Genomic DNA, 24,473 nt, shown 5'->3' with positions numbered 1-24,473 from the left:
GAGCAAATTAAGGACGGGTCAGAGGATCAGGGGCACTTTTCCTTGTGGGGGGTGCAGTGTGTGCCAGTTCATGATTGCACGAGAAGAAATTTCAATTGATGTATTATCCTCCCCGCTTAAATGTAACTTCTACTTTAACTGCAGGTCAACACATCTTGTGTATGTGCTGCTATGTGATTGCCCTAAACTTTACGTGGGCCAGACATCTCAACAATTGAGAAGGAGGTGTCAACAGCACATCTCTAACATCAACATGGCCAGACAGGACCTCCGAAGAGGGAAGAAATTGACATCAGTGGCGAAACACTTTTTGGAAGTACACGGCGGGAACATCAGAGGCCTCAAAGTGATGGGACTTGAGAACGTTAATGCTACTATTAGAGGAGGCAACCTTACTAACCAATTACTGAGATGTGAATCTAAGTGGATCTACAGATTGCAGAGTCTCGCACCGAGAGGACTTAATGAGGAACTTTTATTTACTGGGTTCTATAAACAACTGTAGGATGCCTTGTGACCCCTTTTTATGTCATCTTATGTATATAGGGCCCATTGTATAATGTTTTTCTGGACATAAGTACCGAAAAAATCTTTATGAGAGACATTAGTTGTAGGTGTACTGATGCACCCTATATCTGGGGAAGGAATTAAAGATAGCCTGTTTTTGTGCCGCTTAGATATTGCTCAACATTCAGGCGAATCAGCCAATAATAGATGGTATTATGTTATGTTTCTGGCCCTCTTGTTGTTGTTTTTTATGCAATGCCTATACATGTGCCTATACTCCGTCCCTCCCCTCAGCTCCTATTAACCCTATAACCCCCCAACCTTCCTATGAGCTCCCTATTGTCCCACGTCACCCTGTCATGGCGGCCTCCCCCAAGGGCCAGAGGCCCAGTACGGCCTTTCTGCACTCGCACAAGTGTCATGGCGAGAGTGCTGAAAGTTGATATCCTAGTGATCTGGTATTGATGGCCTATCCTAGCAATAGGCCATAAATGTTGTGATCATTTATAAATCTATTCATCTGTTAGCTCACTTTCTATTGGTTGTGTGATCGTGTGTCTGTAAAGATGTTACCGTTCATTGTAATAGTTTCTGATGATAATTAGGCTTCTGAAAAGTGACAGATGCAAAACAGGTAGTGCATGCTATTCAAAACTCAGAAAAATAAATCGCTAAAAATAGTAAAAAAAAATATGTATGTTTCATATGAAAACTTGATCCTCATTTGTTGATTCCTTTAAAAATGAAGGAAAATACAGTGAATATTAGGTGTTCTCCCAAAAATCTGTCTGGCTCATGTTGATTACTGTTATAGCACAAACCCTGAGAAACCCTTAATTAAAAAAACACAGTAGTAGGAGTTTATTAACTTTTCTGCAGACAAATAAAGGCACAGAGTCCATTCAAGTTAATATTTAGCATGTTTGCTAACTGTCAGAGGTTTGCTGTATGAGTAACAAGAACACTTACCCCTTTGAATGTAACAATGGGACACATATATTAACCCCTTAATGACCGCCGATCCTCCTTTTAACGGTGGTAGTTAAGGGTACTTAAACTATAGCGCCGTTAATTAACATCGCTGTGGAAAAAGTGCATAGCGCCCCCCAGAATCGGATTTTCCTGGGGTCACGGTTGCTGGGGGTAGCCAAAACCCCAGAGAACATGATTTGAGACGGTTTTTACCGACCCCCAGGTTGTGATCGCCGGTAATTAACCGTTTACTGGTGACCGCAAAAAAAAAACATGATTTGCCATTTAATTTCTCTGTCCTCCGATGTGATCGCACATCAGAGTACAGAGACATAGGGTCCCAATCCCCCTGGTACCTCCCGATGCGCCTCGGCCCTCGTGATTCCTCCCATGGGCGCCGCCATCTTCTTCCGGTAAGAGAATGGCAGGCGTATGCGCAGTGCGCCCGCCTGCCGGCCGGCACCCGTCAGATCTTGGTGTCTCGACTGCCAGACTGAGACCCCAAAGGACATGATCCAGGTCGTTTTTTACCGACCCCTGTTTTGCGATTGCCGGTATTAACCGTTTATCAGCAACTGCAAAATGTTTACCGGCGACATTCAATGTCTCTGTCCTCTGATGTGATCGCACATCAGAGGACAGAGAAATAGGGTCCCCGATCCCCTCCCGATACTTACCAGTGTCTCCTGGTGTCCCTGGGTCCTCCTGCTTCCCCTCACGGCCGCTGGTGTCTTCCTCCGGTAAGAAAATGGCGGGTGCCAGGGTCTAGTTTCCAAAATGGTGTCACTTGTGTGGGGTTTCTACTGTTTAGGCACATCAGGGGCTCTCCAAACGCGACATGGTGTCCAATCTCAATTCCAGCCAATTCTGCATTGAAAAAGTCAAACGGAACTCTTTTTCTTCCAGGCTCTGCCATGCGCCCAAACAGTGGATTACCCCCACATATGGGGTATCGGCGTACTCAGGACAAATTGCACAACAACTTTTGTGGTCTAATTTCACCTGTTACCCTTGTGAAAATTAAAATTTTCAACATTTGTCCATCCAGTTCAGTCTATATTCCATCATAATAAATCCCCAGATCTATGTCCTTCTACAGAACCTAATAATTGTATGATACAATATTGTTCTGCTCCAGGAAGACATCCAGGCCTCTCTTGAACCCCTCGACTGAGTTCGCCATCACCACCTCCTCAGGCAAGCAATTCCAGATTCTCACTGCCCTAACAGTAAAGAATCCTCTTCTATGTTGGTGGAAAAACCTTCTCTCCTCCAGACGCAAAGAATGCCCCCTTGTGCCCGTCACCTTCCTTGGTATAAACAGATCCTCAGCGAGATATTTGTATTGTCCCCTTATATACTTATACATGGTTATTAGATCGCCCCTCAGTCGTCTTTTTTCTAGACTAAATAATCCTAATTTCGCTAATCTATCTGGGTATTGTAGTTCTCCCATCCCCTTTATTAATTTTGTTGCCCTCCTTTGTACTCTCTCTAGTTCCATTATATCCTTCGTGAGCACCGGTGCCCAAAACTGGACACAGTACTCCATGTGCGGTCTAACTAGGGATTTGTACAGAGGCAGTATAATGCTCTCATCATGTGTATCCAGACCTCTTTTAATGCACCCCATGATCCTGTTTGCCTTGAATGTGGTTTTGAGCACGTTGAGGGGTGTAGTTTTTAGAATGGTGTCACTTTTGGGTATTTTCTGTCATTTTGGCCCCTCAAAGTGACTTTAAATGTGAGATGGTCCCTAAAAAAATGGTTTTGAAAATTTTGTTGTAAAAATGAGAAATTGCTGGTCAACTTTAAACCCTTATAACTTCCTAAAAAAAAAAAATTTGGTTCCAAAATTGTGCTGATGTAAAGTAGACATGTGGAAATATTATGTATTAACTATTTTGTGTGACATTTCTCTCATTTAAGGGCATAACAATTCAAATGTTGAAAATTGCAAAATTTTAAAAATTTTCGCCATATTTCCATTTTTTTCATAAATTATCGCAAGTAATATCAAATAGATGTTACCACTAACCTGAAGTACAATATGTCACGAAAAAAACATTCTCAGAATCAGCGGGATCCGTTGAAGCGTTCCAGAGTTATAACCTCATAAAGTGACAGTGGTCAGAATTGTAAAAATTGGCTCGGTCATTAAGTACCAAATTGGCTCTGTCACTAAGGGGTTAAAATAAATGTGCCGAATTTTGAAACAATTTGTGACAACCCCCCCAATATGACTTATTATTTATCATGTCGTTTAAAAACTGTTTGTACTTCTCTCAATGAACAAGCGTAACCGGTCGGCAAATGGGTATGGCTTGGTGGAAGATTTGTGGCTAAAAGTATGCACTGTGTGCAAAATCTTGGCAGTGAACTAAGCTTACCAATAGGTAGCGTAATATTAGACTTCAATATCTGATCATGCGCCAAATGATGCGCCATTTCCAGACTGCCTTGCCCAATATTATGCTGTCTATATACATTATTAGGCAAGATTAGTCATTTTGGTTATATTTAAAAAAAATACTGAGTGTGTCGAAGGAGTAAAGATAAATTCATTAACCCCTTCATGACCTTGGGATTTTTCGTTTTTCCGTGTTCGTTTTTCACTCCCCTCCTTCCCAGAGCCATAACTTTTTTATTTTTCCGTCAATTTGGCCATGTGAGGGCTTATTTTTTTGCGGGATGAGTTGTACTTTTGAACGACGTCATTGGTTTTAGCATGTCGTGTACTAGAAAACAGGAAAAAAATTCCAAGTGCGGTGAAATTGCAAAAAAAGTGCAATCCCACACTTGTTTTTTGTTTGGCTTTTTTGCTAGGTTCACTAAGTGCTAAAACTGACCTGACATTGATTCTCCAGGTCAGTACGAGTTCATAGACACCTAACATGACTAGGTTATTTTTTACCTAAGTGGTGAAAAAAAATTCCAAACTTTGCTAAAAAAAAAAAAATTGATAGATCGGGCGATTCTGAACGTGGCGATACCAAACATGTGTATATTTGATTTTTTTTATTGATTTATTTTGATTGGGGCGAAAGGGGGGTGATTTAAACTTTTATATTTTTTTTTATTTTTTTCACTTTTTTTCACTTTTTTTTTTACTTTTGCCATGCTTCAATAGCCTCCATGGGAGGCTAGCAGCTGGCACAACGCGATCGCCTCTGCTACATAGCAGCGATCTGCTGTTCGCTGCTATGTAGCAGAAAATCAGGTGTGCGGTGGCGCTCACAGCTGCTGGGGATCAGTAACCATAGAGGTCTCAAGGACCTCTATGGCAGGGGTGTCAAACTGCATTCCTCAAGGGCTGCAAACAGGTCATGTTTTCAGGATTTCCTTGTACTGCACAGGCGGGGGTCGGTGATAGCGTCATTTCCGGCCGCCCGGCCGGATGCGGTAGTTAAATGCCGCTGTCTGCGTTTGACAGCGGCATTTAGCTAGTTAATAGGCGCGGGCAAATCGCGATTCTGCCCGCGTCTATTACAGGCACATGTCAGCTGTTCAAAACAGCTGACATGTCCCGGCTTTGATGCGGGCTCACCACCGGAGCCCGCATCAAAGCGCGGCTTCTGACCTCGGACATATTATCCCGTCCGAGGTCAGAAAGGGGTTAATTCACTACTGTTATCTCCAGTTTTCCTTGCAGAGACAGAAGATCACATTGCAGAAAAGAAAGAGTTAAGCAACAAATTCAGGCCTGTTATATCTTTACGTCATGGCTAAATTATAGGTAAATGCTTTAAAAGGTAAAAGCCATCCATCATGGCAATGTAAATTAAACAAGAAATTGGTCAACTAATGTGAGGTTTCACAAACACCTTTCACCATCTAATTTTTCCGGTTGAGTACGGCTGATTCCTAACGTGACCTTTAAAGCTTAATTGTTATGTAATGAAATGTTATGCCACGTTCTAATATGGTTTTATTTAAATTTCTCAATAGTTTTTATATTTCTGTTTGTTAGTCAATTTACTTGTTCAAAATGAGAAGAGTCAGTTCTCATATAGTAAAGAGTTTTTTTTCATCAGTTTGAGCATGTTAGACTGCCCAAATTATGGAATAAGGGCTGCAAAGCTGAATAAAACATGCTTTTAATTTTTTTTAGCTTTCCTCTCTATCATTCCGGAGATTTTAGCTGGTAAAGTTTAGGTTATAATTCATAATAAGCCTGACAGGGCATTACTAGAGATTCTTCTATGAGGGCCCCCAGAAGTTAGAAGAACATGCTTTCTCCTCTGAGATTTAATGATGGACAGCCCTGATCTCAGCCCTGATTTCTACATTTACTGCATAGTATAGAGCAGAGATGAGTGTGATTACAAACACATTAAGCTTTCATCTCAGGCCAGTCATTGTGTGTTGGGATACAGCAGAGCTGACAGCACTGTGAAGTCAAAGGTGTTTGTAATGACACTCAGCTCTGCTGTTCTCCCTGTAGCAGAGCCAGGTACAACAGGGTTAAATCCTAGCACTTCAGGTCTTCATTAGATGTACTTGACCAGCTTTGACTAAGAAACAGTGCCTGTGTTCACTAGGTGTGTCAGTCTGCTGAATGTAAGCAAGTCGAGAGTGCTGCAGGTAAGAGACTAGCCGAAATGGGAGCTATAGCTGGGAGAGAGACATGTCAGGCTCTCTCTGAATAGAGACTGCATGGGTCAGCTAGGAAAGCTGAGCAGTCTGTGTGTTGGAGATGCAGAGAGCCGAGTGGAAGCTGTTTCAGTGTGAACTGTGACTGGAGTTGAACACTTCACCTTGAAGGTAGAAGCTGCTGGAGCTGGGAAGAAGGGGATAATGAGACTGATGGGATCCCCTTCTCTATGTATGAAGTTTGCTCCTGGAGAAAGGATCTTGGAGTTTTATGAAAGGAATAAAACTGCACATGTTTATATCAAACAGCATTGCCGGTGTGAACGCTACCTAATACCTACGTGAGAGAGTGAATCCATACTTCCCCCTTTCCTCAAACTAAATTGACTATTGTAAGATAAAAACTGAATGATGTAATCACATTGAGCTCTGTACTATACTACAAAGTAGCTGTAGAGATCAAGGCTGAGAACAGGGCTTTATCTCACAGGAGTGTCCTTCTCATCTTCTCTGGTCGTGTTCTTTTTTCTCCTACTTGACATCTCCTATTTATGATTGGTCAATGTCATACGGGAAAAACTTCACAAACTAGACAAAAATGTCTGGTAACGCCAAGTTGGGCTTATCATAGCTTGAAAAGTTTTGGTTACATTTCTCTTCTCCGCAATGGAGTGAGGAGAAATAAAAAAAATAAAAACTATGTTTTACTCAGTTATCTTTAAAGGCAAAGAATGTGATCTATACCAACACTGTATAGACAGCTTGTATGAGAAAAGTCCTCTGTATGCGTCCTCATAAAAATAGCTTGTACAGTACTGTCCAATAGCACTGTTCACCCATGTTGCAGAAGTTTCTGACACTGAAAATCTGTTCTACTGTATTCTTCTCAATGCGGATGTTCTGTGGGCAAGCATGTGGATTTCTGTAAGCCTCATTTCAATGAATAGGACAATCACAGAACTTTCTGCAATACATCTGCAGTTTATGAATTAACTTTTAGGGGTTTGTAAAACAAAAATCTATAAGGCTGTGTTCTTGGGTGACTAAAGAGAATGTGGAATCAGAAAATGACCTATTGTTTACATAAGGTATTATATTAAATGTATTTTTTAAACATCTTTGATAATTAGGTTTTTTAGATTTCTATATTACTATTTAAAAGTGCGTTAACCCACGCTACTGTGCTTAGTTACAGGGAAACCGTCAGCAGGTTGTTGCTATGTAATCTGAGAATAGCATGCTGTAGAGGAAGAGACACCGGTTTCAGCAATGTGTCACTTTGTAGACTGCTTGGTGTAATTTTGATAGAACCCCCATTTTCTCTGTGCTATATGTAGCAGTGGTCAGAATGCTGAACTGTGCATAACCCTGCCAACATCTGTCATTGGTAGCTTCTTGTGCTCACTGTGTATTATCAGCAAGCTTCAAGTAGGTGGTGGGGTGTGGTTACACACATTAGCTGGACTGGCTTGCACATGAAACCTAGTCCTGTGGTGATAAATTCCTGCTAATAAAGCACTGATTGTATGGAAACTACAGCAAGCTACTGATCTAATGACACATCCCTGGAATTATGCTCTCTACCCCTACATTTTGCTGCTCTTAGATTAAACAGCAAGAAGTTCCTGACAGATTCCCTTTAAAAAGAGGGATATTCTCAAGCCGGAGGTTGCAATGAGTCCAAAGTAGGCGTACTATAGTGAATGGCTCTATTGGAGCTTTCATCCAAAGCCTGTTTTCAGGGCCACAGTTGGAAGTTTCAATGAGGCCACAAACCTGTGGCTGATTTGTGAACCCTGCCTAACATGGCTTACTATGAGAGGAATGACGTCAGTTAATTTCTTACATATTCATGTCAATTTGTCTTACAGTATATGTTGCAGATACATATTTGTTCATGTGTTTTTAGGTGCTATAACTTAGAAGTAGACTGTGCCTAAACTTTTGCCAGTGTTTTAGGGCTATGGATGACATCTTTTTTTAGTCATTTTTCCCACAACCTTTAAAAGCATTGGTTTGTATTATATAGCCACTTAAGGGGACAATTAATAAAAGCAATTGGGGTCACTCATGTACCAAAGCACAGATGACTGAAAGTCGGGGGTCTCCATTCTGTCAGATAAAAACAACTGTTTTGTTTTATTTATTTCCCAGTAAAATAATAGAGGAACCACAGGTTGTGCTGCGACAGTGGGACGCTGTGCTGAATTCCTCTCATCATCTGCATATTCGAATCATTGGTAACCAAAATTATTTTGAGACCCTGCCAAAAGTGTTTTCCTTTGATGAAACAATTCATTTCTCTTCTATAAACTGATAATATGCTTTGCGTGTGATATTTATCAACAAAGATGTTTTCTATTGTGACTGTCATATTTATCTAGAGCTGACAGTAGCGTCTGTCATTGCCATTTATAGGACCTAGCGGGGTCTTTAAAAGATTCCTTACATTTATTTGAAGTTCTTCTTATTGGTGCATATTATTTTGCCATTTCTTCTGTTCTGAGTTGTCTTCGTTTCCGTTGAGATTGAAATCCACATTAAAAGTCCATTGTCCTATGGTTTCAAGGACATCCGCTCATCATGTCTCTATAAACCAGAGGCCTCCGTACACATTGAGCGAAAGTCGGCTGAACCCAACCATTTCGATAGGACTGGCTGACATGTATGGGAGCTTGTAAGGAGTATTTCCTTACTGGTGTTGTGGAGGAGAGAACGAGGCTGTTGGAATTTCCGTGGCTAATCCATTTGGTTTCAGGGAAAATAAGATTCCTTCTAAACTAAAAAAAAAAAAAAGATGTTGCAAAAACGACAGTAAAATCATGTTGAATAAACTTCAGGAAATCACCACTGGCGTCTTGGCCTTGGATAACTTGGCAGATACTCTTGAGTACAAGGCCCCATCACACGCTGTCTTTAATGGAGAGGTGACCGCTCATGCATTGCTTTTTCCGTTTACTTGTATAGGAGATCAGAAAATGGCACCTCATATTTGTTTTAGAGATAGATGATGGTCCTAGTGGTAGGACTGGCATCTACTAAACATTTATTGCATATCCGAGCTTATTCCTTACTAGGAAATAAAACATATCCGTTGTCATTGCCATTCCATGCCAAGTTCTTTGCAAATTTGCTCAGACATTGAAGAGTTCCTAGATAGTTTTTGGTATCCTTGAACAGCAAATTGTCCTAGGTATGATAAAACATTATACGGAAGATGTATAATTGCATCACTATGAATATTTCCCAGAACTTTAGGATGGAAATGTTCAATCACTATCTGGCTAGAAATGTATGTTCTGATTTAGATACTTGAGTATGTGTTATATTACCCTACTTCTACCCCTGTATGTGCCCTGTTAGGTATATATATTTTAGCCTCACGCTCTTGTAAGTACACACTTTTGCTATTTGTCTTTGGTGCACACGTGAGGTATGGATATCTGGCAATACAAGTTTGGAATAAATGATACTTGATACAATAAGTAAGCGTCTGGATAATATCCACATAACTCATCCTATTCATGCTCCTCAGTGCACACATTACTTGATCTCTAGAACTAAAGAGGTTAAGCATTTTATTTGGCTGTGTGTGCACTAAATCCCCCCTGTAGTGTCATATTTTTTTGCATTTCATATGTTGCAGAGCTGCTTTCAAATGCTGGTGTCAGGCCCTTGATGAAACGCTCAACGTGTCTGATGCTCTTAATTCATGGCAAGAGCCTGATAGCTCCCCAGACGGCATAAGCAATGCAAGATCTAAAGATTACAGTGAGAAATTTCTCTCCCAAGCGGGAATTTGGGGTTGTTTGCTGGCTGCCGTCATCGCTGCTAAAATGTCTCGGTAGGTATTGAAGAAAAAAAACTTTTTGATTTATTTTTATTTATCACGTAATGCTCAGTGCCCAGAGGGGAGCAATAAAAGCTTCTCCTGGTACATGCTGAAGAAATAAAATGTTACAATATAGGAAGGGAAAACTTCTTAGTAGTGTTCATGTTTAATGCATGAACCCCCATATTTTAGCCACATAAACATCCCATATTAACTATTAATAGAAACCGTGCTATATTTGTAAAATAAATTTTTTATATATTTCTGCATAAAAAAAACTGAAGGAAATTACAAAGATGGATTCAGCTAAGCAACATTATGATTGTTTGGTAAATTCTCAGCAATGTTGTCACTTGTATAGAATCATCATGTTGTAATGGTTGATCCACTAAAACAAGGAGGGCCTGGATGTCTAAAATTTGGAATCTAAAGCAAAGATATGGCTGTAATGGCGCTGTAATCCAGATTCAGTTGTTACCTTTATTGAAGAAATCCTCTTTGACATTCCCCTGTAATCACCATTGTGATTGTGTGTGTGTGTGTGTGTATATATATATATATATATATATATATATATATATATATATATATATATGCATTTTTTACATTTTGAAAATTACTAAAAGGAAAATGAGACAATGCAAAAGTTTGGCCATCATTAGAGATTTGTGTACTCAGATAACTTTGATCTCGGTTTCAAACTTTAATTAGCTTGTTAGTGTTATGGCTTGTTCACTATCATCATTAGGAAAGGCCAGGTGATGCAAATTTCCCAGCTTTATAAAAACCCAGCCTCCTCTAACTTGTACCAAAAGACAGCAGCCATGGGTTCTTCTAAGCAGCTGCCTAGCACTCTGAAAATGAAAGTGGTGGAGGCCCACAAATCAAAAGAATGCTAGAGGAAGATAGCAAAGCGTTTTCAAGTTACACTTTCCTCAGTTCGAAATGTAACTAAGAAATGGCAGTTAACAGGACCAGTGGAGATTAAGATATGGTCTGGAAGACCAAGCAAAAGTTCAGTGAGAATTGCTCGTAGGATTGCTAGAGAGGCAAATCAGGACACCTGCGTGACTGCAAAACACCTTCAGAAAAATTTAGCAGACTCTAGAGTTCTACTGTCCAGACACAGCTGTACAAGTATGGCCATCATGGAACAGTCATCTGAAGAAACCCTTGCTGCGTCCACACCCATAAAATTCAGCATCAGAAGTGTGCAAAGAACATCTAAACAAGCCTGATCCATTTTGGAAACTAGTTCTGTGGACTCATGAGGTTAAAATAGAACTCTTTGGCCACAATTATCAATTGTATATGTGGAGAAAAAGGGCACAGAATTTCAGGAAAACAACATCTCGACCACCATTAAGCATGGGGGTGGATTAGTCATGCTTTCGGGTTGTGTTGCAGCCAATTGCACGAGAAACCCTTAACGGATAGAAGGAAGAAAGGATTCAATGAAATCTCAACAAATTCTAGATGCAAACATAACACCATCTGTAAGTAAAAAAAGCTGAGTTGAAAAGAGGATGGCTTCTACAAATGGATAATGATTCTAAACACACGTCAAGCTATCAGCTCTTAGTCAGCTCTTAGTCATGTCCAGTGGCATGCCTTACATGGTTGTGTTTCAAGCTAACAACATTTAGTCATGTCCAGTGGCTTGCTTTACATAGTTGGGTTTTGAGCTAACAGATCTTAGTTATGACCAGTGGCTTGGCCGACATCGTCATGTTTTGAGCTAACAACTCGTAGCCATTTCTAGTGTCTTGGCTGTGAAGGTCATATTTCAAGCTAAGAGCTCCTAGTCATCTTCAGTGGCTTGCCTAACATTGTCTTGTTTCACGCTAACAGCTCATATTAAGCCTAAAAGCTGTTAGCAGAAAACACAACCATGTCAGCCAAGTTTTTTGTGCATGTCTCTCTCTATACCTATGGAATAAAAGACATCAATAGTTTTGCAAGAAATGCTGCTGTGCTTGAGTCCTTCCCTTGTAGTTCTGGCACTTGCGGACTCTCCGAGCACGCACCTGACTTTATGGTGGATCTCTTCCTATCCCTCGGTTGTCAAGCTGGTATGAGGTGCCTTAAACCTTTCATGGTGAAAGCAGTCAGCTGAACAAGATATCTTAGGCGTAGGGACAAAAGTTGTCCCAGAGATGGCTGACAGTGGTTTATTCATTTCTACATATTGAAAGTACTTGCCTTCTTGGCAGAATGGAGCATGCATTTGTATGGAAGGGAAAAAGGGAAGGGAGAGCGTATACAGTGGGTACGGAAAGTATTCAGACCCCTTTCATTTTTTCACTCTTTGTTTCATTGCAGCCATTTGGTTAATTCAATAAAGTTCATTTTTTCTCATTAATGTTCACTCTGCCCCCCATCTTGACTGAAAAAAACAAATATAGAATAGTTTTTCTTTTTTAAGAAATTTGCAAAAATTTCTACATTTCTGTTTTTTTTTCAGTCAAGATGGGGTGCAGAGTGTACATTAATGAGAAAAAAATGGAACTTTTTTGAATTTACCAAATGGCTGCAATAAAACAGAGTGAAAAATGTAAAGGGTCTGAATACTTTCCGTACCCACTGTATATATATGTCATGTAATATTGTAGGGAGTAATCCATTAATCCATGAAAAGCATGTTAGCAACAGATCACATGATTATTGTAATTTTTGCAATTTAATAAAAAAAAAAAAACAACATATATTTTTTTTTTCAGCAGCTGCCTCTGGTTTCCATTTTCACCAGTCTGCCTCTGTCTCCTTCCATGTGTCATTGTTCTGTACTATACCTTTCTTGTTTTGTATGTTTTTGTAGTTATATCTTGACATCAGATGTTCGAAAGAGAACAGATTGCTGCTTGCTCTCAGCTTTACTTTTCAAGGTAAAAAGCACATTGGTTTCTTATGAATTTCTGTGACAAATAATAAGGTATTTGAAAGCAAATGACATAATCTATAAATTCTGTTTTTCCTCCCAGTCCTTATTCCGCGTGTCCCTGCCACATCCAGATGAAGATCTTGATTATGCGTTATATGAGATTGGAGAAGGATGTGAAGTATCTGAACTTATTCCGGGGATTGACCTGTTTTCTGATCGGCACAGAGCCGATGTTATAACCGTTGTTTCCAGTCTAGGTTTTCTCATTTCCGAATTGCATTCTGTTGCTCAGAATCTTATGGTTAGTGCCCACTTACAAGGAAATGAATAAAAATATACCTGAATACTTATGATGCCATTATTTTTAAGATTTTTTTTTTTCCTTTAAAAAATGTTTGTTCTGTTCCAAATATTTGTATGCCATTTCCATGCTGATTTGGTATTTTTTTAAAGCACGGTATTAATAAGCAATGGTCTAAAAGAGAATGATAACACAGGTCATAAAGTAGGAAGTATGAAACAATGATAACAGACAGTAGAATAATTGCATATTGATTTTTTTTTTCAATAAAAAGATAACAGTACCAGTTTTTAGAAATCTCTAGACATCACCAACAGATTTAAGCTTTAAAAAGGAAATGTACTGGCCATATCATCATTTAATAATTAAAGCCATCTAGTAAAACGTATTTTTCCAATCTGTTTTTATTTTCTGCTTGTATATTTTTTTAGACAACTTTATGAGGTTTTCCATCTTGCCTAAGCTTCTGTTAACAGCATTTAGAGATTGGTCCACGTGGCCGCTGTAAAACCTGCAGTAGTCTGAAAAGGAAAAAATGCACAAAAATAATATATTTAGCATAACAATTTGATTTAAATAGGCCAGTTTGTGTTGACATTTCTGGGACTAAAAAAAAATATTCCATTCATCTGAATAGGGTAGTATTGGCAGCAAACATCAATTTCCAAAGGTTGCATTCAGATTAACAGGAGAGTTGCAGAATTTCTGCAACAAAATCTGTAACTTGTGAAAACCACCCTAAAAGGTAGGCCATCTACATAGGATTGGTGGGGGTCTGACACCTATCTGTTATAATACGTACAGAGAACACTATAGTTCCATTCGCTGTCTGTCAGTACCTATTCTCTCCAGTACGAGCAGTTCTGCAGTAACTGGCAGTGGCCACTAAGCAGTGTATGGTGCTGTGTTGCGCTCTGTACACTTTACATCTGGCCTCCAAGCAGCTGATTGGGGAGGGGTATCGGACGCCGTGATCTGATGTTGGTGACCTATCATAAGAATAATTCATTAGTAGAAAAGCAGTGGATTTGCTATGTGATCTGAGGGCAGCGTGAGGTAGCAGTAGAGACACTGATTTTAGCCATGTGTCACTTATTAGGCTGTGTCCTATAATGAGTGTTTTATCAGCAGGAGAATATCACTGCCCAGATTAGCTGCCCTTGAGCATCCTGATCCAACCACGCCCCCGATCAGCTGTGTGTTAATATACAGTGTACGCAGAGAGCTGTGTTGTGGCTGAGATTAGCTTTCTGAGCTCTGCTGCATGCTACATTTAAAATCTCATTGTATTACAACTGCTCCACCCAGTAAACTAAGTGATACATCGCTGGAATCAGGGTCTCTGTCCCTACATTATGCTGGTCCCAGATGAGGTAGCAAAAACCTCGTGACAGATTCCCTCTAAGAGTCCTCTCGTTCTGGAAATCAATAATGGGCCAAGATTAGGGCCCTGTTATCTTGACTGCTCCCAGGGCTGTGTGAAGGATAGGCGACAACCCTTGATTGAACTGATGCTACGGGCATCATACCACCATGATCACTAAAAAGCCAGACATTTGGCAAGAGATACCAACACAGTGACCTCTACAGATTAACCCTAACGGGGTCACGTAAATGCATAGTAACATAACATTTCTCAAAATTTGTATGCAATGACATTTTGGAAAGTTCCGTTGTGTCAAAATGTTGGTGACTATTTTTACCTAATAACATTGCCAGCCGCCCTTACAAATAGCGTTATGTAATGTCCCCACCTTGTAATGAATGTGTTTTCACAGGTTCTGCCATTACTTACATTGTACCAGTATGTTGTCAGCACTGTTTGCCGTGACCCTGTGAGAAGTGTGGAGGGAAGGCTCCTAAAGGTAAATGAAGCTTACTGACACCGAGATAAACAGATGACAGCAGTAAATGTATTACACAGACAGACATTATCTGGCCAGCAATTGATTTGTTTGTAGGCCGTCTTTTGTCATTCTTTTCTCGCATTGACACTAGTATAGGCATTGGCTACAGTAAAGATCGCAGCTACAAGTGCCATGACTGCAGAGGAAACTGTAGGACTGGCCGCAACAAATTAACGCTTTGTCTTTTGGATATTGATTTTTAGAAAACACAGCCAAATACTTGCTAGCTATGAGCTACACTGTTTTTCCACAACTTTCAGTATCCGGAAATGCCCTTCATTCCCTACTAGTTCCATTTTTGCTAATTTAGAGATGCTGCAGAATTAAAGGGAAACCCTTATCACCGATTTTCCTATGTAACTAATGCCTGGTTAGTATAGTGTGGAGTATTACTTTTTAATTGTGTCCTTGTGGAAATTAACTCTGACATTGGTAGCAAGAATATTGATGTTTTTCACTTACAGGGAGACATAGACAGAAAAGGACCCCTGTGCAAGAACAATGTATGAGCCCTTTGCAGTCCCATATCTCCTCATAATGCAAAATTCCACCTGCTGTGAGGTGGATGTGTCCCCTTACTTCTTGGGCCCCTGTAAAAGAACAGTATATGGATCCTTTACAGTCCCATATCTCCTCATAATGCAAAATTCACCTGCTGTGAGGTGGATGTGTCCCCTTACTTCTTGGGCCCCCGTAAAACAACAATGTATGGATCCTTTGCATCCCATATCTCCTCATAATGCAAAATTCCACCTGCTGTGAGGTGGATGTGTCCCCTTACTTCCTGGGCCCCTGTAAAAGAACAGTATATGGATCCTTTACAGTCCCATATCTCCTCATAATGCAAAATTCCACCTGCTGTGGAGATGGATGTGTCCCCTTAGCTCTTGGGCCCCCGTAAAACAACAATGTATGGATCCTTTGCATCCCATATCTCCTCATAATGCAAAATTCCACCTGCTGTGGAGGTGGATGTGTCCCCTTACCTCTTGGACCCCCGTAAAAGAACAGTATATGGATCCTTTGCAGTCCCATATCTCCTCATAATGCAGAATTTCACCTGCTGTGAGGTGGATGTGTCCCCTTAGCTCTTGGGCCCCCGTAAAACAACAATGTATGGATCCTTTGCATCTCATATCTCCTCATAATGCAAAATTCCACCTGCTGTGGAGGTGGATGTGTCCCCTTACCTCTTGGACCCCCGTAAAAGAACAGTATATGGATCCTTTGCAGTCCCATATCTCCTCATAATGCAGAATTTCACCTGCTGTGAGGTGGATGTGTCCCCTTAGCTCTTGGGCCCCCGTAAAACAACAATGTATGGATCCTTTGCATCTCATATCTCCTCATAATGCAAAATTCCACCTGCTGTGGAGGTGGATGTGTCCCCTTACCTCTTGGACCCCCGTAAAAGAACAGTATATGGATCCTTTGCAGTCCCATATCTCCTCATAATGCAGAATTTCACCTGCTGTGAGGTGGATGTGTCCCCTTACTTCTTGGGTCCCTGTAAAAGAACAGTATATCGGTCCATTGCAGTCCCATATCTTGTCATAATGCAAAATTCCACCTGCTGTGGAGGTGGATGTGTCCCCTTACTTCTTGGGCCCCTTTAAAAGAACAGTATATGGATCATTTGCGGTCCCATATCTCCTCATAATGCAAAATTCACCTGCTGTGAGGTGGATGTGTCCCCTTACTTCTTGGGCCCCTGTAAAAGAACAGTATATGGATCCTTTACAGTCCCATATCTCCTCATAATGCAAAATTCACCTGCTGTGAGGTGGATGTGTCCCCTTACTTCTTGGGCCCCCGTAAAACAACAATGTATGGATCCTTTGCATCCCATATCTCCTCATAATGCAAAATTCCACCTGCTGTGAGGTGGATGTGTCCCCTTACTTCCTGGGCCCCTGTAAAAGAACAGTATATGGATCCTTTACAGTCCCATATCTCCTCATAATGCAAAATTCCACCTACTGTGGAGATGGATGTGTCCCCTTAGCTCTTGGGCCCCCGTAAAACAACAATGTATGGATCCTTTGCATCCCATATCTCCTCATAATGCAAAATTCCACCTGCTGTGGAGGTGGATGTGTCCCCTTACCTCTTGGACCCCCGTAAAAGAACAGTATATGGATCCTTTGCAGTCCCATATCTCCTCATAATGCAGAATTTCACCTGCTGTGAGGTGGATGTGTCCCCTTAGCTCTTGGGCCCCCGTAAAACAACAATGTATGGATCCTTTGCATCTCATATCTCCTCATAATGCAAAATTCCACCTGCTGTGGAGGTGGATGTGTCCCCTTACCTCTTGGACCCCCGTAAAAGAACAGTATATGGATCCTTTGCAGTCCCATATCTCCTCATAATGCAGAATTTCACCTGCTGTGAGGTGGATGTGTCCCCTTAGCTCTTGGGCCCCCGTAAAACAACAATGTATGGATCCTTTGCATCTCATATCTCCTCATAATGCAAAATTCCACCTGCTGTGGAGGTGGATGTGTCCCCTTACCTCTTGGACCCCCGTAAAAGAACAGTATATGGATCCTTTGCAGTCCCATATCTCCTCATAATGCAGAATTTCACCTGCTGTGAGGTGGATGTGTCCCCTTACTTCTTGGGTCCCTGTAAAAGAACAGTATATCGGTCCATTGCAGTCCCATATCTTGTCATAATGCAAAATTCCACCTGCTGTGGAGGTGGATGTGTCCCCTTACTTCTTGGGCCCCTTTAAAAGAACAGTATATGGATCATTTGCGGTCCCATATCTCCTCATAATGCAAAATTCACCTGCTGTGAGGTGGATGTGTCCCCTTACTTCTTGGGTCCCTGTAAAAGAACAGTATATGGATCCTTTGCAGTCCCATATCTCCTCATAATGCAAAATTCCACCTGGTTTGGAGGTGGTTGTGGTCTTCTTACCTTTTGGTCACCTGTGTGGCATCACAGACTGCACCAATGATATGTCCGCCCCTGTCATATGGGTGAGGCTACAGTACTGAACAGTTGAAGTCATTACAACTCATATTTATACTTTCCACAGATCCATTATCAACTGATTATATATAGCCTTCAAGGTTGTCTGGGCATACAGTATTGGTGACCTATATGATAGGTCGTCAATCACAGATCGCAGTAAGGCCAACACCTAGCATCCACACTGATGAGCTGTTTTTGCTCCAGCATCAGCCTGGTGGAAACACTTTGAGCGGCGCTCGTGAGTGGGGCTACGAGTAAAGTGTGCTACTGCAGCACAGATGTTATGCAAAAGAATGGGAGCTGCGCTGCAGGAGCCGATAGTAGCCCCTACACTTTGATTGGAACTGCGCTTATCAACTCCGACCAAAGTGTTTACATCTGGACAACACCAGAACAAAACCATTCAGCTGATCAATGGGGGCGCCATATGTCGGACCCCACTGATCTCATATTATTGACCTATCATGTATTTAGGTCATCAATACCGTAGGCCTGGATAACCCCTTTAAGGGCTGGGCAATTTTTCATTTTTACTATTTTATATTTTCCGCTCAGTCTCAATCCATTTTTAGCAATTAGTAATAAAGGATTGTTTTTATCAAAGCCGGAACATTTTCACTTTTCTACTTATATGGGAAAAATGGCCTTTTTCCTGGGAGCATGATTTTCCAGGTTAGTACGATTATGGCAAAACTAAACTTACATAGATTTTTATTTTTAATTTTTTTTTTTAAGTTAAGTGGTAAAAAAAATTCTAAACTTTCTAAAGAAAAAAAAAATTGTGTTGCCATTTTCCGTGTCCCACAATGTTTTAATTTTTCCATTGATGGGGCTTTGTGAGGGCTTGTTTTTTGTGTGGCTGGCTGACAATGTATTCACGGAGAGGCGCAGTTTATAAAATGGGGTCACTGATAGAAAATCTATAGAAATCTGCGTTTCAATATGGCTCCTTCCCTTCTCAGCTTTGCACTGTGCCTGAAAAGTAGTTTTCGACCACATATAGGATATTGGCGAACTCAGGAGAAATTGCACAACAAATTATGTGATCCATTTTCTCCTATTCCCCCTTTAGAAAAAAAAGTTTGGGGGCTAAAACAACATTTTGGTAAAAATGTAATTATTCTTTCTTCACCACCCTGTAATCTAAAATGTTGTTACACATCTGTGGTGTTAATATGCTCACTGCACACCTATATGAATGAATTGAAGGTGTGTAGTTTGTAAAATGGGGTTACTTATGGGGGTTTACTTTTGGGATTTCTGCTGTTCTGGCACCTTAGGACCTTGGCCAATGTGACATGACGCTCACACATCATTCCAGCAAAATCTGAATTCCAATATGCCGATCTTTCCCTTCTGAGCTTTGCACTGTGACTGAAAAGTAGTTTCTGACCACATATAGGATATTGGCAAACTTTTTCTCCTGTTATCCTTGTGAAAATGAACAATTTGAGGCTAAAGCAACATTTTTGTGGGAGAAATGTGATTTTTTTTTTAAAAATTTTTTACAGCTTAACTTAATAAAATTATGTTAACCACTTGCAGGTTCAAAGGTCTAAGGTCAAAAATGGTTTCACTTGTGGGGCTTTCCACTGTTTAGGCACATCAAGGCCTCATCAAACGCGACAAGGCATCTGCTATTTATTCCTGCCACTTTTGTTCTGCAAAAGTCTAATGGTCCTCCACATATTGGGGTATCAGCGTACTCAGGAAAAATTATGCAACAAATCGGTTCAATTTCTCCTGTTGCCCTTGGAAAAATGCCAAATTTGGTGCTAAATGAACATTTGGTGGGGAAAATTAAATTTGCAGATTTTAAAATGGTGTCGCTTTTTGGTATTTAGGTCAAATAGACTCCTCAAAGTCACTTCAAACGTGATGTGCCTAAAAAAATGGTTTTGTTGGAAAAATTAGAAATTGTTAAATGTTATTTATTAACTGTGTTCTCCAGCCTAACTGGTTAAAGTATATAAAAATTGAAAGTTTGAAAATTGCAAAATGTTTGCCAAATGCCGATATTTTCACAAAAAAACACAAGAAATATGAGCCTAAATTTACTACTAACATAAAGTACAACATGTCATGAAAAACCAACAAAATCACTAAGGGACGTTGAAGCGTTCCAGAGTTACCACATAAAGTGACACTGGTCAGAATTGTAAAATTTGACCTGGTCATGAAGGTTAAATCAGGCTTGGGGCTGAAGGGGTTAAAATTGTTAGGAAAATTTAAAAAAAATGATGTCATGATTTTAGGAGCTTCTGATGGGCAAATTGACAAATTGAGTTTTTTGTGCTAAAAGTGGAATTCTTAATCCTTTGAAAATAAACTTTGGAGAATTTTAAACAGAGGTGCCTTCCTCTTTCTTACTTTTTGTGGACCTCTCTGTGGGTTAGCAGCTTTTTGGATATGGCACTCTGTGGGATCTAACAGGCATGCAATACTTCCGCACGGTGAGATCATTTTCTTTTTTCACATAATTTGAGTTCATTTGAGATGTACAGAATTTGAAGCATTATTTACTTAATTGCTTGGCAAAACAATTCAGTCAAGGCATCAGAGAAATCATTGTGGACTTCCACATGTTTGATACACCTGTGAGAGTAATTTTCAAACTCCTGAAGATGCAATGCCCTTCTATTCAGATGGTAATCTGCAAGTTTAAATACGTTGTAATCATGCAGCTATAGTACCATTCAGCAAGTAGGCGCAAACCTCAAGAAAACTTATGGCGACACTGAAAACATGTGGGCGAACAAGGAAGCCTATAAACCAGTAGTGCTAGGGGGAAACTTCACCAACTTATAGTAAAAAACTTGTGGAAATCTAACTGAACTCCTTCACCAAATGTCGTCGATTTATAGACAATGCCACTAAATATAAACCATGTGTATTTAAACTTCTGAGCCACTGGGAATGTGATGAAAAAATACAAGCTGAATGAAATCATTGTCTCTAGTATTAGATCCTAACTTCCGCAATAGACAGAATGTCTATATTAGAACAGCATTGATGCCCCTGCATGTGTCCCATTCCCCCTCTCAGCAGGGACGCTAGTGTGTTTACTCACCTTGCCATGCTGCTCCAGTCCCTGCCATCTCTGTCTCCTCCACGACACACAGGTCTCATAGGAGAAGGCTTAGGGCAATGGCTGGGAGACATTAGGTATTTAAGGCACCTTCCCCAAATGGGAGGTGCCTTAGCAATGTTTGTACTAGTGAGTTTCCTGCTACCTAGTCATATACCTATGTCATATTGCAAAACTCGTTAAAGGGCTGATTGTGACATGTAGGATCCCTACTTCCAACAGGTGGCGATAGAGTTCAAGTCCTCTTTCTTACTGAAGAAGCAGTTTGCATAATAAATTTCCCAAAGGATCATTGCACGGCTAATAAACCTCCTTACCTTCACAAGCCAGAGCTGGTATGTTACTCTCCACCAGGAGAAACCTTAACCCTTAGACGCTTCACCTAGCCAACTCAGTTCTTATACTTTGCCCTGATAAGGGCCAATAGCAAATTGAGATTCTGATTTGGCTTTTATCCTTAGTTGATTGTAACTCGTAGCATCGCTACTTCTAATAGTTGGCTCTTTAGAGTTCAAGTCCTCTTTTGCATACTGCTACCTAGTTGTAAGGTACCTGTACTCGTACTCTCTGAATCTGACCCAGTCTGCCCCGTTTAACTGATCTAGACCATCCAGTCTGCACCCTTTCAGGTCCATCCTGCTGTACCTATACCCAAACCCGCTCTGCCAGTGCCTACTCCTGATCCTGACCCGTCTGAACTTGCACCTGTGATCCCGTACCCGTGGCAGTTCCGTGTTCCTGTACCTATCCTGCTTGTGCCTGATCCCATATCTGTCTACACAAACCACTATGTCAGTGCCTACTCCTGATTCTGATCTGTTTGAACCTGCACCTGTGGCAGTTCTGTGTTCCTGTACCAGCTTGTGCCTGATCCCGCATCTGTCTATTATCCGCATACCTGCTGCTAGCCAGTTCCTGGCCGATCCTTCTTCTCTGCCCCCTTTGATGTCTTTAATATTGCTAGCTGTAGGCTGCCATCACACTAGCCGTATTTGGTCAGTATTTTACATCAGTATTTGTAAGCCAAAACCAGGAGCGGAACAAATAGAGGAAAAGTATAATAGAAACATATGCACCACTTCTGTATTTATCACCCACTCCTGGTTTTGGCTTACAAATACTGATGTAAAATACTGACCAAATACTGCTAGTGTGATGGCAGCCTTACTGTGAGGTGTCCAAAAATTTTGGGACACTTGAGTGATCTCCTAGGACAGCAATTAAAATACAGAACTGTCAGACAAGATCCAAGTCACTAGGACTGGCTGCCACCATACAGCTGACATGAGCTGAAAAAACATCATTCCGGTGTAGAAACACATTGCCTTTTATTTGACACACCATTCATTGTTAACCCCTTCACGACATGCGCCGTACTAGTACAGCGCATGTCGTATCTCCCCCTTTGATGTGGTCTTCGGCGGTGAGCCCACATCAAAGTCGCGACATGACAGCTGTTTTGCACGAAATAGCGGCGGGTGAAATCGCAATTCACCCTCCACTATTAACTAGTTAAATGCCGCTGTCAAACGCTGACAGCGGCATTTAACTACTGCTTCCGGCCGCGCGGCTGGAAATGAGCACATCGCCGACCCCGTCACATGATCGGGGGTCGGCGATGCATCAGGATGGTAACCATAGAGGTCCTTGAGACCTCTATGGTTACTGATGCCGGCCTGCTGTGAGCGCCACCCTGTGGTCGGCGCTCATAGCAAGCCTGCAATTCAGCTACATAGCAGCGATCATCAGATCGCTGCTAATGTAGCTGAGCCAATCGAGTGGTGCCAGCTTCTAGCCTCCCATGGAGGCTATTGAAGCATGGCAAAAGTGAAAAAAAAATGTTTTTAAAAATATGAAAAAAATAAAAAAAATATAAAAGTTTAAACCCTGCTGTACTCTTTGGTCAAAAATGACCGTTTTCGAACTTTGATATTTTAAAAAAAATTAATTATGCGGTTCTGAAACTTGTCGTTACTTCTATTTTCCTAATTTGAGGGGTTCTTTCTAAGGGTACTTTTTAGTGTTCTTTTTTTGGTTCAGTTTTTGTGCCACAAATTTTTTTTACACTTGTACTGTACCTGGTCAAAAATGACCAAATAGCATTTTATGCTAATTTCAGCCATTTGTGAGTAAAAGAAGTGAGTTATAATTTCTTTTGAGACTACTTATTGCATCTACTATAGTTTTTGAAGTAAACAGTTGCTTTAGGTGCAGATTTACACATGCTTTCAGTACAAACCATACACATTGGCTTTCAGTACAGTTCTGTGCAATTTTTTTTCTCTGTATGTTATTTACCCTTCTTTTCCTCTAAAAATAAACAAATTATGTTGTCCAGATTGCATATTGTAAAAGAAGAGTTTTTTTCCCCTTGAGTTTTTTACATATTTTTTTTTTATAATGACCAACCATGTTCACATACAGTATAATAATGCAAAAGGTATTAAAATTTATTTTTTTAAGTACTGTAGCTAAAACAGCATTTTAATAGGCCCAGTCAAAAATGACTGGAGCAGTACAAGTGTATAGTGGAAACGAACAGACGATCAGAGTTAAGTTTAAATCACCCCCCTTTCGCAATAACGGGCGATCAAAACAACGTATCTGCACAGAAGTGGTATAATTAAAAACGCCAGCTCGACACGCATAAAATAAGCCCTCATCCAACCCCAGATCACGAAAAGTGGAGACGCTATGGGTATCGGAAAATGACGCTTTTTTTTTTTTTTTTTTAGCAAAGTTTTGAATTTTTTTTCACCACTTAGATAAAAAATAACCTAGACATGTTTGGTGTCTATGAACTCGTAATGACCTGGGGAATCATAATATCTGGTCAGTTTTAGCATTTAGTGAAGGTAGCAAAAAAGCCAAACAAAAAACCAGTGTGGGATTGCACTTTTTTTGCAGTTTCACCACACTTGGAATTTTTTTCCCATTTTCTAATACAAGACATGGTAAAACCAATGGTGTAGTTCAAAAGTACATCTCGTCCCGCAAAAAATAAGCCCTCACATGACTATATTGACGGAAAAATAAAAAAGTTATGGCTCTGGGAAGGAGGGGAGCGAAAAACGAAAACACAAAAACGAAAAAGGGCCGCGGCGGGAAGGGCTTAACACTAAAAGTAAATATTCAGTGTTTCTGACTCTCCAGTTTTTATTTGAGGATGCTACCGCTACAATCCCTTTTTTTTTTGTTTTCATTTTTCTACTCATTTGTGGCCAACGTTGTGTATTAAGTGTAATCTGCAAAGTTTAGTAACATGTTCTGCTCATATACTATGTACTACATACAGGTCAGGGCTGGCATCACATTCATTATCTCAAGGAATTAAGATCACATAATGCCTACTGAAATAATGCTGTTTGGAACCCAGGTCATTTAGCTTCATTCATACATTGTGGCTGCAA

At 40.5% G+C, this 24,473-nt stretch overlaps 1 protein-coding gene across 6 annotated transcripts in view; it reads left to right on the top strand.

The window, feature by feature from the left end:
* Window positions 1–24,473, top strand: part of CFAP54 (cilia and flagella associated protein 54) — a 752,512-nt gene that overhangs the window by 551,156 nt on the left and 176,883 nt on the right. For all 6 annotated transcript variants that reach the window (XM_069764454.1, XM_069764457.1, XM_069764455.1 and 3 more), the window contains 4 exons: window positions 9,719–9,916; window positions 12,723–12,789; window positions 12,886–13,086; window positions 14,865–14,951. In XM_069764454.1, the coding sequence (XP_069620555.1) occupies window positions 9,719–9,916; window positions 12,723–12,789; window positions 12,886–13,086; window positions 14,865–14,951 (553 nt within the window). The remainder of the gene's footprint in view (window positions 1–9,718; window positions 9,917–12,722; window positions 12,790–12,885; window positions 13,087–14,864; window positions 14,952–24,473) is intronic.

Source organism: Ranitomeya imitator, chromosome 4 (assembly GCF_032444005.1).
Source record: "Ranitomeya imitator isolate aRanImi1 chromosome 4, aRanImi1.pri, whole genome shotgun sequence".
Classification (NCBI taxonomy): Eukaryota; Metazoa; Chordata; class Amphibia; order Anura; family Dendrobatidae; genus Ranitomeya; species Ranitomeya imitator.
The sequence above is the reverse complement of the archived record's forward strand: the minus strand, read 5'-3'. Positions and strand labels throughout refer to the sequence as shown.